Source organism: Bombyx mori, chromosome 26 (genome assembly GCF_030269925.1).
Source record: "Bombyx mori chromosome 26, ASM3026992v2".
NCBI lineage: Eukaryota > Metazoa > Arthropoda > Insecta > Lepidoptera > Bombycidae > Bombyx > Bombyx mori.
Genome location: NC_085132.1, coordinates 7,314,209 through 7,328,227, shown reverse-complemented (window position 1 = coordinate 7,328,227; position 14,019 = coordinate 7,314,209). Strand labels below are relative to the sequence as shown.

General features: G+C 35.8%; 2 protein-coding genes across 5 annotated transcripts in view; one reads left to right on the top strand and one right to left on the bottom strand.

The window, feature by feature from the left end:
* The first annotated feature begins 1,256 nt into the window (after window positions 1-1,256).
* LOC101739151 (protein C12orf4 homolog) lies at window positions 1,257-9,977 on the top strand. The gene is made up of 9 exons (XM_004922028.4): window positions 1,257-1,529; window positions 2,539-2,729; window positions 3,063-3,199; window positions 3,747-3,971; window positions 4,789-4,965; window positions 5,756-5,963; window positions 6,600-6,792; window positions 7,766-7,884; window positions 8,820-9,977. The coding sequence occupies exons 1-9, from the start codon at window positions 1,349-1,351 to the stop codon at window positions 9,036-9,038; spliced, it is 1,650 nt and encodes a 549-aa protein (XP_004922085.1). The 5' UTR covers window positions 1,257-1,348; the 3' UTR covers window positions 9,039-9,977.
* LOC101739006 (serine/arginine repetitive matrix protein 2) overlaps window positions 9,844-14,019 on the bottom strand; it is a 25,872-nt gene continuing 21,696 nt past the window's right edge. For 3 of the 4 annotated variants that reach the window (XR_009976807.1, XR_009976809.1, XR_009976808.1), the window contains 5 exons: window positions 12,605-13,751; window positions 12,426-12,501; window positions 11,503-11,616; window positions 10,878-10,966; window positions 9,844-10,705 (listed from right to left, as the gene is read on the bottom strand). Coding sequence is in view for 1 of the 4 variants with exons in the window: in XM_062676332.1 (XP_062532316.1) it covers window positions 10,929-10,966; window positions 11,503-11,616; window positions 12,426-12,501; window positions 12,605-13,751 (1,375 nt within the window). In the remaining 3 variants the exon portion in view is untranslated. Of the gene's footprint in view, window positions 10,967-11,502; window positions 11,617-12,425; window positions 12,502-12,604; window positions 13,752-14,019 lie in introns of all 4 variants that reach the window. The other variant, XM_062676332.1, reaches the window with a different exon arrangement.

The following is a 14,019-nucleotide window of genomic DNA, read 5'->3' as shown; positions in this document are numbered from 1 at the left end:
ACACCTGGTTGCGTCTCGGCAGCAATAATTGATAGGTAATAGCAAGCCGACCTACCAACAGTACCTAATTATTCAAGTTTATAAATTGATGGACTTACTTTTTCTGTCATGTCTTTCATTCAGCGTGAAAGCCGTTCATGAACGTGCGTGAAATACGTACTTTAGTATTAAAAATTGGTACTTGCACGCAGATTCCTGCGTATATATTACATCAAAAATGAGATTATAAATAACCACTAACCACTGACAACAACCACCACTGACAACAACCACCACTGACCACAACTCATTCTCTTTGTCTTTTTTTTTATTGCTTAGATGGGTGGACGAGCTCACAGCCCACCTGGTGTTAAGTGGTTACTGTAGCCCATAGACATCTACAATGTAAATGCGCCATCCACCTTGAGATATAAGTTCTAAGGTCTCAAGTATAGTTACAACGGCTACCCCACCCTTCAAACCGAAACGCATTACTGCTTCACGGCAGAAATAGGCGGGGTGGTGGTACCTACCCGTGCGGACTCACAAGAGGTCCTACCACCAGTAAAGGCTCAAATCCTACATAGAATGGAACTCTTTCGTCGGACATATATTTTATACGTTCTTGGAGCAGAAGAACGTAGTCTCCGAGGACTGTATAATTTTAACTGCCTAAACTTCAATGTTAAGTGAAAAGGGTGATGTTGCTACTTCCTGCTGATTAGAAAGTGGTGGTGGTAGTAGTAGTGTGGAAGAAGTAGCGTTCTCGATAAATTTTGAAATAATCTATAAACCTTACAGTTTATAAACTTACTGTAGAAAGAATAAGCAGTCTTGTTAGGTGGATCTAAAGCACAGAAAACTTTTACTCTTAATGTAGTGGGAATCAGTAGTAACGTCACTAAAATTACTAGAGTCGGTAATGGTAGACGTATTTTAAACGTAATCATATAATAACCGAGTACATATTTTATTTGAAAATGTATAAGTTTCGGTGAATTAGACAAAATCACAACGTTGTTTCTCGGGTTTATTCAAACAGTTGTTGAAACACTCAATAGATTACCACCACTTTATTGAAACGATAATTGTCTCATCTAATATCATCTTCATCATTGTGTTCAATTTATTTTTATAAATCCATCATTTAATATTGTATTCGGTCCGTTTCATTTATCACAGAACAAGCATAGCGTATCTTTAAAACAAATAAAATATTGGGCTGTATGATACTTACATACTTCGTTCGAGTACTGGAAAGACTAAACCACTATTTAACTAGAAGTTTTCAATGTCAAAAAAGTCCAAGTTTACATTGTTATTATTTGTTATTAATGTATGTACATACATAAACTGATTGCTTATAGCAATGATTTCAGAAACAATTCAAAATACAACAAAAACCTTTAAATATTCATTTCCAACATGCACGAACGAAAATGTCTTGTTCAATCTAGAAGTTCCTGTGGATATTCCGTATGATGGTTCCACGAGAGAGCTCGTACAAAGAGTTATAAATATGTTTCACATTCCAGTATATTTAGAAGAAGGTAATGGCTCTTTTGATATGTACTTTACGCATTGACTACTCTTTAAGAAAAAGAAAATTTAATATAATAAAAAAAAAGAAATTACAAAAAATCCGAAAAGCTTAAATAGCTCGATGAAATAATGTTCAAAACAGAGACGCCTACTTTCGCAAATTATATGTACCGAATTTGAATCTTAAAGTCAAAAGATTTAAGTTCACAAAAGTTTATTGTAGTTAGACAGGCTCAAGAGTTCACAAAGTGTTGACTTGATAAATGACATGCAAATTTGAATCAAACAGTATACCACTTCAAAATGTTAGTACCTGTAATGGGAAAATAAACTCACAGTTTTTACTTCTATCTTGTCACCCATTTGTCTCCAAGTAATCAATGATTTTGTCCTCAATGTAGGGATGGCTGTTATCACAATTTAAAGCAACCACATTTGCTATGAATGGCCTCATTGATATAGTAATACTTTAGGTTCAGGTTTGAATTGCATTTGGAGTCAGTATCTTTGTTTAATAAATAAACTATTCAGAGAGAGAGTACTTTCATGTCTTGTATGTGTGTGGCCAATAGAAGAATGCCAGAAAATATCTAAACTTGGGGTGATTTAATGGGGAACAGTTATGTTTATATTGAGGGGTGAAATACTATTTGGTTTAAACAACATTTTTGCAACTTTACATGAAAGCCATTTAAAATTTATAATTTGGAAATATTGTCATAATGAAAAATTTCTTCAACTGTTTCAAAGGAGTAAAATCAATTGAAGTTCAATTTAAAACATCGAAATATTGATGCTAATAACAAATAAAACACTATGCTAATACCAAATTAATCACAAATATAAATGCTGCATATTAAGCAAAATGGCGCTTAAACCAAACAGCCATTTACCCCTCGATATAAATATATATAATCAGATGGCTTGTAAGCACATCAGCGCCAATAAAAAAACTAGTCTTAAAATCATCTTAAACGCTCACAGCTTTAAAGTACTCATTTCAATAAATTATTTTAGAATTAAACGATAGACTATCAGAATTTGTAGCTGACGAAACAAAAAGATTTCACAACGAAAGAGATGAAGAATTATTGAACAAACTAAAGAATAATGAAATAAACTTAGATGATGTTGTTCAAAAATGGGAAAAGCTCTTTAAAGAGAACGTTGTGGAATTCGCAGAACAAAAAGGAACCCCAGATGAAGAGGTAATAAACGTCTTTTTTTATATATTTTTTATTGCTTAGACGGATGGACGAGCTCACAGCCCACCTGGTGTTAACTGGTTACTGGAGCCCATAGACATCTACAACGTAAATGCACCACCCACCTTGAGATATAAGTTCTGAGGTCTCAAGTATAGTTACAACGGCTACCCCACCCTTCAAACCGAAACGCATTACTGCTTCATGGCAGAAATAGGTGGTACCTACCCGCGCGGACTCACAAGAGGTCCTACCACCAGTAAATTAAAATAAGTTGGATCTCCAGTTATTTTCATAGTTCTGAAATTATTTGTGTTAATGCTATTTTTTAACCAGGTATTTGCAGTAGCATACCACAAATTAGTTCACTCACCAGCTCTGGAGACCATTCTACAAGTAGAAAACTCCTATGCCAAAACCGTTATGAATACCTTAAAGAATAGAGATGATGATATCGTAAAACTGACACAAAAGTAAGTTTTTCACTGTCATCCAACTAAAATAACAAGGTGAAATATAAAAAAAAAAAATGTACGTTAAACAAAATTTATGATTGAATATAATTTAACGCCCGTCTGGTGTAGTGGTAAGTGACATGGTCACTACACAAAGGGGTTGCGGGTTCGAATCCCGCCAAGGGAAGATATTTGTATGATAAATATAAATGTCTTTTCCAGGGTTATGGATGTATATTAAATATATGTATGTGTATAATAAAAATCTTACATTTATATCCGTTATCATTCTGGTACCTGTAACACAAGTTCTTTACGAACTTATCACGGGACCAGTTAACGTGGCGTGATTGTTAGTAAAAATATTTTAATTTTTATAATATTGTAAATATTCTTTTGCCCTTCGTTATATCTGTGAGAATATGAATGCAGATATTTCATAATACATTGCTATATTGTAATATTAATTTATATTTTGCAAAAACAGTATTAATACATTAATTAAGGGACAAATTTTAAAATGATCAATAAAAAAACTAATATTTCTCATTCATCTCATAACCAGACAAACTGAAGAAATGGAAGAAAAAGTACGTCTTCTGAACACTTCAACCACAGAAGTTGAGATCAATGAATTAGCCACCCAGCAGTTTGAAGAGCAAGCCTTAGTTTCAGGCCGATGGGGATCTCAGCTGGACGCCTTGTGTCAAACGCAAAGAACACATCACAGAGCATGGCTAATGGCGACTTTGCAGGAGTACCAGACCACATCAGCCTTGCATACACCAAGGTAGACAATTACAAATCAAAACAGTCCACTAACTGTTATTACTTTAAAAGCATTTTAAATTTTCATTATATAATTTTTTTCTACTAATAATTACTATGCTTGCCTCAAGTTTTGAATTAATAACTTTTTGTGTAAGACCTCAAAATATAACTGTAGTTTAAAAAAAAAAGATAAGAACATCCATTTTTTACATTCTTCAAATGGTAATCATATTATATTCTACATATTTTTAAATGTTGACTCAAAAGACAATTTTTTTAGCTTACCGTAATTTATACTAATATACAAATAAAAGCTGAAGAGTTTGTTTGTTTCAACATGCTAATCCCAGGAACTACCGGTCCGATTAAAAAAAATCTTTCAGTGTTAGATAGCCCAATTATTGAGGAAGGCTATAGGCTACATAACATCACTCTAAGATCAATACAAGTAGAGCACCATATTCTGGTATCTATAGATTTCACTAACTGCTAAATATGAGGTATACTGGCCTGGCCTTTTCACTGGTGGTAGGACCTCTTGTGAGTCCGCACGGGTAGGTACCACCACCCCGCCTATTTCTGCCGTGAAGCAGTAATGCGTTTCGGTTTGAAGGGTGGGGCAGCCGTTGTAACTATACTGAGACCTTAGAACTTATATCTCAAGCTGAGTGGCGCATTTACGTTGTAGATGTCTATGGGCTCCAGTAACTACTTAACACCGGGTGTGAGCTCGTCTAACCATCTAAGGAATAAAAAAATTTTTTTTTACCCCACATCGCTAAGGAAATAGTTATCGGAGTCCGGTTCTCTGATATTTGATTTTAACAAATACACAGCAATTCTCCGCTGGGTATATTCTCGCCGTCTCCATGCTCATCCCTACCCGAGGCTCCAACCCGACCTCGTCTTGAAGAAAGCTTCACCATACACCTCGGAAGTCAACTCAAACAGACGCACAACATTCGCATTGTCGCTATGGACCTGCTCGACCTGTGCAATGTTGATCATGACAAGTAAGTTCCTGGCCTACAGAGTTCTTGAGTCGTTTTGGCTGTGCGGTGATCTGGAGTAGCACCGCGTTGTCTCTTCCTTTTGAGGTCGTAAAGAGCGACCCAGAGATTCACATGAGAGTGGGTGAGCTTTTCCTAACAAAATACCGACATCGCCTTTACATCGCATTTATTGGTGGTAGGATCTCTTGTGAGTCCGCACGGGTAGATACCACCGCCCTGCCTATTTCTGCCATGAAGCAGTAATGCGTTTCGGTTTGAAGGGTGGTGCAGCCGTTGTAACTATACTGAGACCTCAGAACTTATATCTCAAGGTGGGTGGCGCATTTACGTTGTAGATGTCTATGGGCTCCAGTAACCACCACTTAACACCAGGTAGGCTGTGAGCTCGTCCACCCATCTAAGCAATAAAAAATAAATAAAAATAGCCAACTGACATTTACTGGTTGTAAGGCTCATTACAACCATGCACCATAACATCGTATAATAAAAATTAAACTCACAAAATTATAATTTGCGTAATTACTGTGGCAGGGCGTCTCGTGAGTCCGCACGGGTAGGTACCACCGCCCTGCCTATTTCTGCCGTGAAGCAGTAATGCGTTTCGGCTTGAAGGCGGGGCAGCCGCTGTACTGTAAAAACTGAGACCTTAGAACTCATATCTCGAGGTGGGCTCCGGTAACCACTTAACATCACGTGGGCTGTGAGCTGATTGACTCATGTAGCCCCCAAAAAAAATCACAACTTATTTGTACCCTTTGAGATTAATCCTTTCTCAATATTTTTTGTCCAGCCCTACAGAATCGTCACGTCGCCTCCAAACTTCCCTATCGTTGTATTCATCGGAACTATCAGCGGTGATTCTCCTCAGCGAGTCTCCCCCTGAACGACCCTCGCCCCCCACCACACAGCTAGTGGACGCGGCCAAGTCCTCGACGGAGTATCACTTCCACGACGTCGAGTATCAATTGCGGGAAATCAGCAAGAAAGTCAAGGAGCCAGTGAGTAGTGAAATGCTATTTAAAGATAATGTGTTCTTACCCTTACAGCTATGCGTGATCTACATTATGACGCTTATGTTATGAACTTAAAAATACAGGATGTCACGTGATACTTATTCGTTCGCCGCTAAACCTCTAATCTCTTTCATTATTGTTACAATTATGTTTACCATTTTTTTTTTTGTTGTCCAATAAAGAATAATTTTCATAACATTAAATTGTTACGCGCTGGGGCTTAGGATAAATAAAAATTCTACCGAAGTACAAATTAAAACTGTATTAACACTTAGAACACCCACAGAACACTTTACACTTTATAATTCACTTCTTCCGCTTCGCTTCAGGTGATCCGTTCGTTGTTTCGCTTCGAGTAGTTCCGGTTACTAACTGCTTCGTGATATCTCTGCAACGCTTTTATAGTCGGTACAACATCCCTAGAATTATCGAGAACATTCCTGACAGGTCGAGTAGTTTCGATATGCGTTTCCGCTGTTTGATAATAGATGGCGTTGTACTTCTCGAGCGTTCTCGATTTTACTAGTTCTTTTGATGTTCGTTTCTGCTGTTCGACGATAGATGGCGTTGCTCTTACCGACGTAAAAATATGTGGTTAAAATTGATAGTACCTTGATACAGGTCGAACGCCGTAACACTCAGCGCAGCAAAGAACAAAACGACAGCAATAACACGCAAACCCACAACAACCCATTTAGGAACAGATGGAGACAAAACCTGCAGACTGGAGACATATACCTGACTAAGCACAGCAACTTGGCTGACGTGCACGTTGTCTTCCATCTTGTTGCCGACGACTCTTCTCTGAGATCCGGTAAGTGTGGTCGCCCGCAAAAAAACTTCTACACTTTTGATCGCCCTCACGATTGAATTATTCGTAACGCGTCTCTGATATGAGTGTATACATGTTGACTATAGTCCGGCCGCTGAGAGAATATAATTCTGAAGTGACGTTCGATTTTTGGACACTAACTTAAATTGTATAACGCTCCCATAACACGGCTCCACTGTAACATGATAAAGAGATTTTTGTTTAAAATTATTAAGACAATTACATTATGCACTATGAACCAACAGTATATGGGAATGTCCGAAATTTTATTTATTACTATTATTACTGGAGGTTGGACCTCTTGGGAGTCCACACGGGCAGGTTCCACCACCCCGCCTATTTCCGCCGTGAAGCAGTAATGCGTTTCGGTTCGAAGGGTGGGGTAGCCGTTGTAACTATACTGAGGCCTTAGAACTTATATCTCAAGGTGGGTGGCGCATTTACGTTGTAGATGTCTATAGGCTCCAGTAACCACTTAACACCAGGTGGGCTGTGAGCTCGTCCAACCATCTAAGCAATAAAAATATTAAAAAAAAAAATTATTTATTTATTACACTTCATGTAAAATTTACATTAGCGGACTTAAAACCTAAGGCATTCTCTACGAGTCAACCAAAAGTAGTGCAGAGTAAATAGTGGTAGGTAGGTTTTACTGCTTAGTTTTTATGTAAAAAAATACAAGCATAGTTGAGTTGTTTCAATTGAATAATTGAAATCTTACAAATTTCTTTAAAACATTCATCTATTAACTTGTCCTGTTTATGGTAAGAGAATTTGCCTCACCTAACAATAAATGTATCTGAATACTCCATAAGACTTATTTATGTTGTGTTAATCCGAACATTTATTCCCTCCTTATTAAATTACATTTAGATTATTTTTAATGCTTTGCGAATATATTCAAGGAACCTTTGTTATGATCGTTGAAATGTCAATATCTGGATTTGTTGTCCAGGTGATATCACGTCTCGTCATCCGGTAATCCTCGGCTTACGTAACATCCTGAAAGCGGCTTGCAGTAATGATATCACCAGTATATCGCTGCCTCTGCTGTTGCGACACGAATTATCAGAGGTGAGAAGTTTTATACTCATAATATAATTATTAAAAAAAAAAAAACGAATTTAAATGATTGAAGACATAATTTTTAAGAAACACTTTACGAAACAAACTAACTATTAAGACTTCAATGTTATCAAATAAGTATTTTTTTTTTGTAAAGCAATGCCAGGTTGAAATAAATGTTGATACATAAATTAAACAATGTGAAAAAATAAGGCATAGTTTTTCAAGTACAAATAGTTTTAACACAAAGTTGGCCCATTTTTTGGGCATTGTCCTTTGAAGAATTGAAGATACAATTTTTAAGAAACACTACGAAACCAACCAACGGTTAAGGCTTCAGGGTGAGAAACCTCACGATCGCTTTCTACTCATACAGAAAGCCCTTAACTCAACCGTATAATGAAAGCATCCTAAGGGATTAGTCTAAACTTTGGATAAAAAACCGCAATAGTTAGATCTCCTAACGCTTGCGCCGAGGGTCGTGGGTTCGATTCCCACATCGGGCAAACATCCTTGTGATGAATATTTTTTTTTGCACTTTGTCCGGTTTTTTATTATCTATATAATAATACTAGCTATACCCGTCCGCTTCGCTGGGCATTTAATATTAACACTTTTATTTCTCACCCCCACAAAGATTCTCATCATTAACGACCCCGCAACTGGTGTAGGGAGACCAACACTCATATAAATATTAGCCTATCCATTAAGTACATGTATTTTCTACATGGATACCAAGTTTCAAGTCGATCGGATGCATGGTTCAGTAGTTATAACGGAACATCCGTAAAAACCACTGTAGATTTATATATTAGTATATATGTATAAAGATATATCATTATGTATGTCAGTCTATGGTACCCATAACACAGGGAATCGTAATTTGGGGCCGAATGATTGTGTGTTATTCGTTCCCCCACTTATTTATTATTTATTTATATCAGGAAATGACGGCAGCGTGGTGCATCCGTCGTGCGGAATTGATCCTGAAATGCGTCAAAGGGTTCATGTTGGAGGCGGCCGGGTGGGGCGGGGCTGAACTCCGCACCCTACAGTTCGCAGTACCAACGAACACCGCGCCAGAAGTGTTTTCGACTCTCGCTAATCTACTGCCCTCTATATTCAGAATATCTAATCCGGTCAAGTTTAAAGCGAACTCTTAAAGTTTTGAGGAAACAGATAAATGTTTCTTAAACCACTAATTAGTATGTAAGTAGGTTAGGTACTCCAAATCAGATAAAAAAAAAAACTTTTTTTTAATTATTCATTGATTGTATTTATTGAACTTTGGTAATTAATTTAATTATGATCCTGTAAATATAAATTCGTCTACTCTATGTCCGTTAAAAAATGGCTAGAGAATACCTATACAAAAATAAATAAGGTCAATTTTTTTTTTATTAATATCCAAGCAACTAGCCTTTATTCTTCTAATAGGAAGATGTACGCCACGACAGCTCTGTGACCTAGAATACAACTATCCTATCACCAGTGGAGACTAAGAGAGACCAGAAAATAAGAGTTCAGATTATAATAAGCCAGGTTACTGCAATTACAAATCAGCATTTAATGGCGATAGAGCGTATTGCAAGGCTCTCCGCCACGAAACATTTATGCATTCCAGTTAGATGGGTGGAACAGCTGTTGTACAATATCATTGAGATTTCGAACGGTGTGCTTAGTGCGAGTTTTTTAACGTTCTGGATAGCGTAAAAGTTAGCTCATGTTTGTATGGAATGGGATCCTTTGCGTACGTTTGCCGCTAGGGGCGCTGTTCCAACTGCATACAAAATTGGCTTAACTTTTACGCTATCGACAACGTTAAGAAACTCGCACTAAGCACACAGGTCTCCTGTCAACTGTAATTTTTTACGCAAATTAGCGTAGTAGTTAATTATGAAATTAAGTTACACAAATATTGTTTATAGACAAGATAGTGGCCAAATGTTGAATATAAAATACAATTCATGTATTCAGAATTATTCTTTATTAAACTTTGTTCAACAATATATGTTAATAAAATAGAATTTCCTAAATAAGCATCTGTCGACAACTTTTCGAACACGCATGTCTTCAAAATTGAATAAATTGTTCCCAAAATACATATTTCCTTTCATTTTAGAAATAATCAATCAATAGAATAATAAACATAGTGCAAATACGAACTAAAGACATATTAATATATTGAAATCACATAATTACGAATATTGTATAATATATATAACAAATAGTCTTTTAACATTATTGTCTTTTAAATAACCTTATGAAGTGTTTAGAGATTTACGTATTTGTTTCAGGTGCTCTTCTCTAATACTTAAAATTAAATTAAAACAAATTTTTAAATTTTATAAAACTAGAATCTAATCCAAATAAATTTTGCTTTGCTTAATACAAATGAAATACGTATAATTTGTATTTGAGCGTTATACTAATTGTCTGGGCTTCCTTTGCAGAAAATAAAAAGCAGCACACAAACAATCAGTTGTTTTAAATCAGGTAAGTTACAAGAAATATAAAGTCGTGATCATAAAATATTTGTGCAGCGTACCTACTCGAAAAAAAACTACTAAAGGTAGAATAAAAATTATCAACTTAAATAAATTTGTGCATACTAAAAACTATTCTAACGTGACGACAAACACGTAAAATCAATTTAAAAAATCACTGATAGCTTTATTTTAAAATACAAAGTTAACACAATTAGACCACAAAAACAGAAATACAAATGAAAATAAAACTGAGACATTGACAGCAACATCTACAAACTAAATCTAGATAAGTGATTTAAAACTAAATACGTTTTTAAAATTAAAAATGTCTTCTTAGGCACCTGGAAAAGGAACAAAGTTTATTTTAAAAATGAGGTTTTTTAACTTTTAATGCAATTTTTCTTACTTAAGCTCATTCAGAAGTTGCCACAAAACAGGTTTCCTTTTTTGTCTAGATGGACAAAATACAAAGCTTACAAAAATACATTTTCCGAGTTTTACCAAAATCCTTACCATCAAATATACAATTTGTACTTTCTATCATCATCATATTTCATTTTTTCGTTATCTCCTGCGGCTTCTACTGGTAGTTTTCTTTGATACTAAAAAAATTATAAAACATATTACCTAAAGTTGGAATCTAATTAACAATTAACGATAAGTTCTAATAATTAAAGGCATGAGTAGATGAAGGGGTTAAATACCATTTGTAAGATTTTTACGTTGAATGAAGGTGTTACGTGCCTATAAACCATATTAGACCTTAAAACTCCGGGTTTAAAGACTATTTTTAGAAATTACATTTGATAGAGGAGTTATTTACAAAGACAAAGTACAAGCAACAAAAAGTTTGTTGCCCGTTTTCTCATAATTAGCAGATTGTATCATGTCCCCTTCATCCACTCATGTCTTCCAATTTTAAGATTAATAAATAATTAAAAAACGGAATAACATCATAGCCGCAAGCTGAACTAATAATAAGGACTCGCCTTTGTAATGTTAACTTTTTATAATAATATATTCCTATAATAAATTCCTAAATTATAACCCATCCAAATATAAAAGTGATTGCATTGTATTTTCTTTAAACCAAGATTGAAATATCAAGCAAATCAAGTCATACAATACAAATTTATACCTTCAGCTTCACTTTTGGCGGCGCGTGTACTTCGTGGTCGGGTTTTCAAGGGAGACACTATGGTCGCAGCCTCCACTTCTTTTTTAGTCTTCAAAGCTTGTCTTTTATTCGGTACTGCGTGAAGACGTTTTAATATAATAATAATAATTTCTTTGGTGGTAGGACCTCTTGTGTGTCCGCGCGGATAGGTACCACCACCCTGTCTATTTCTGGCGTTTCGGTTTGAAGGCTGGGGCAACCGTTGTAACTATACTTGAGACATTAGAACTTATATCTCAAGGTGGGTGGCGCATTTGCGTTGTAGATGTCTATGGGCTCCAGTAACCACTTAACACCAGGTGGGCTGTGAGCTCGTCCACCCCCCTAGGCAATAAAAAAAATTATATTTGCAACAATAGTGTGGTGAATTAAATTGGTCAGTTATTATATTTTACTCGATCGTAAACTCATTGCGTGTAAATTAATTTGTAAAAAGCGCTTAACGATGGGCACTTGTGAACATATTTCACTGCGTACGAGTATTGAAGGTTTTCAGAATAACAAAAACATTGAAAAGTTACAGGCAAAAAAAAAATTTTTTTGATTTCATTTGATTTGATGTGATTTGTATAAAGCCGATTAGCTATCGTAGAAGATATAACATTTCAAGATGTTTGCATTTATACAAGACTAGCCGTACTCGCCCGATTCGCTGGGCATTTAAAATTAACATTATTATTTATTGTCATTATTATTAGGGAGTCCCGCTCATATAAATATTAGTCTATCCATTAAGTACATGTATTTTCTACATGGATACCAAGTTTCAAGTCAATCGGATGCACGGTTCAGTAGTTAGTCACATATTAGTATAGATTGAACATTGAACGAATGAAAATAAAAGTAACTGATGATAGTGCTTGTGATTCCAACAGATAACATACCTTTCGCTGGAGATGATTCAGCGCGTGCTATCCTCTTACGGCTATTTGCTTCTGGAACTATTTCCTGCTTCGCCGTCTGTAAGAACAAATATCAATTAAAACCACATGTACAATAACACTTTTCTATTTGTTTGTGTGTTAAATTAATTTCATTATTTTTGGTTTTAATTCTTTATTACCTTGGTTCCTTTCTGTACTTTTCTTTCGGCAGTGTTGGATACCGCAACTCTTTTGTTCTGAACCGCTCTGGTTGTCTTACCGCCTCCAACACTTTTATTTATCTCTTGACTCTTTTTTGAATTTATCTTCGGTTCCTCACTAACAGCTTCAGCATCAACATTTTCGACGACTTTCTTTCCACGCCGCGAGGTTTTAGCAGGTATTACTTCCTCGACCACCGTTTTGCGTTTACGACCTTTTTGTTCGGGAATAACGGTATTATCATTTCTTACACGACGAGTTTGTCTGACCGGTTCCGACTGTACGCTTTCTTGGGGTTCCAATTTCTTTCCTCTTGTGGATTTCTGTGTGATTTCACTGGCAGGTACTTCTACATTTTTGGCTTTTCCTCGTGTAACTGGCTGTTTTTCCGGTACCTTTAGTTTAGATCTTCGAGTTTTAGGTAAATTGTCTTCTTTGGAAACTTTTGTAGTATCATCCGTTTTCGTATTCCTACCTCTTTTGGGTTTGTCATCTTCATTTTGTCGTTCAGTTATAATTCTACGTCCCCTCGTTTTAGGTTCATTTTCAACAGCAGGTTTTGCCGCTCGAGATTCTTTGGGAGATTCAACGGTTGTTTTACGGTTTCTTTTAGATTTTTGTATGATTTCTTCGACACTATTAGCCTTATCGATTTGGGCTGCATTCCTCTTGGCTCTAGGCTTCAATTTCGGTGACGGTTTAGTAACAACAACGGTAGTTTTTTGTACTTTAGCTCTGGTTGTTCTTTTTGGTGATGCTGTAACCTCTATTTGTTTTTGACGTCTTGTAATCTTTTTTGGACTGATCAACACTTTGATTTCAATTTCGATGTCATCATTTTTATTCCTGGACACCTTGGTTGGTTTAGGACTAAGAACTGGGGATTTCTTTGGAATGACTAGTGAGGCTCTACGTTTTTTGGTGTTATCAGAATTATCAGTCCTATTGCGACCTCTTGTAGGTCTAGTTTTTACTGGACTAGCCGGCTTAGCTTTGGACCGCGTTTTCTTTGGGGACGGTATTATTTCGTTAGTAGCTGGTTTCTCTATTTTTGGATTTGTCGTCCTTCTGCCTCTTTGTTTTGGTGGAGGTCGAGCCGGTTCATCCTCTATTGGTCTTGATGCACTATAAAAAAGGGAATTAAAATGAGAAAAGATAAGTAAATAACATACATATCCTATTACTTTTAACATCATATGATAACTGTAAAATCGTAGCAAACGTTAATTATTTATTAAAACTAGAGGTCCCTGTGTAGTCGAAATTCGACTATAATTAATTGGAATTGTAAGGTTGTACACTATTATGATTGTATTTTATACTTCTATAATTACAAATTTTGCCAAGGCTGCTGCACTATAAAAAAATATTAATAAAAACCAATTCTCAATTT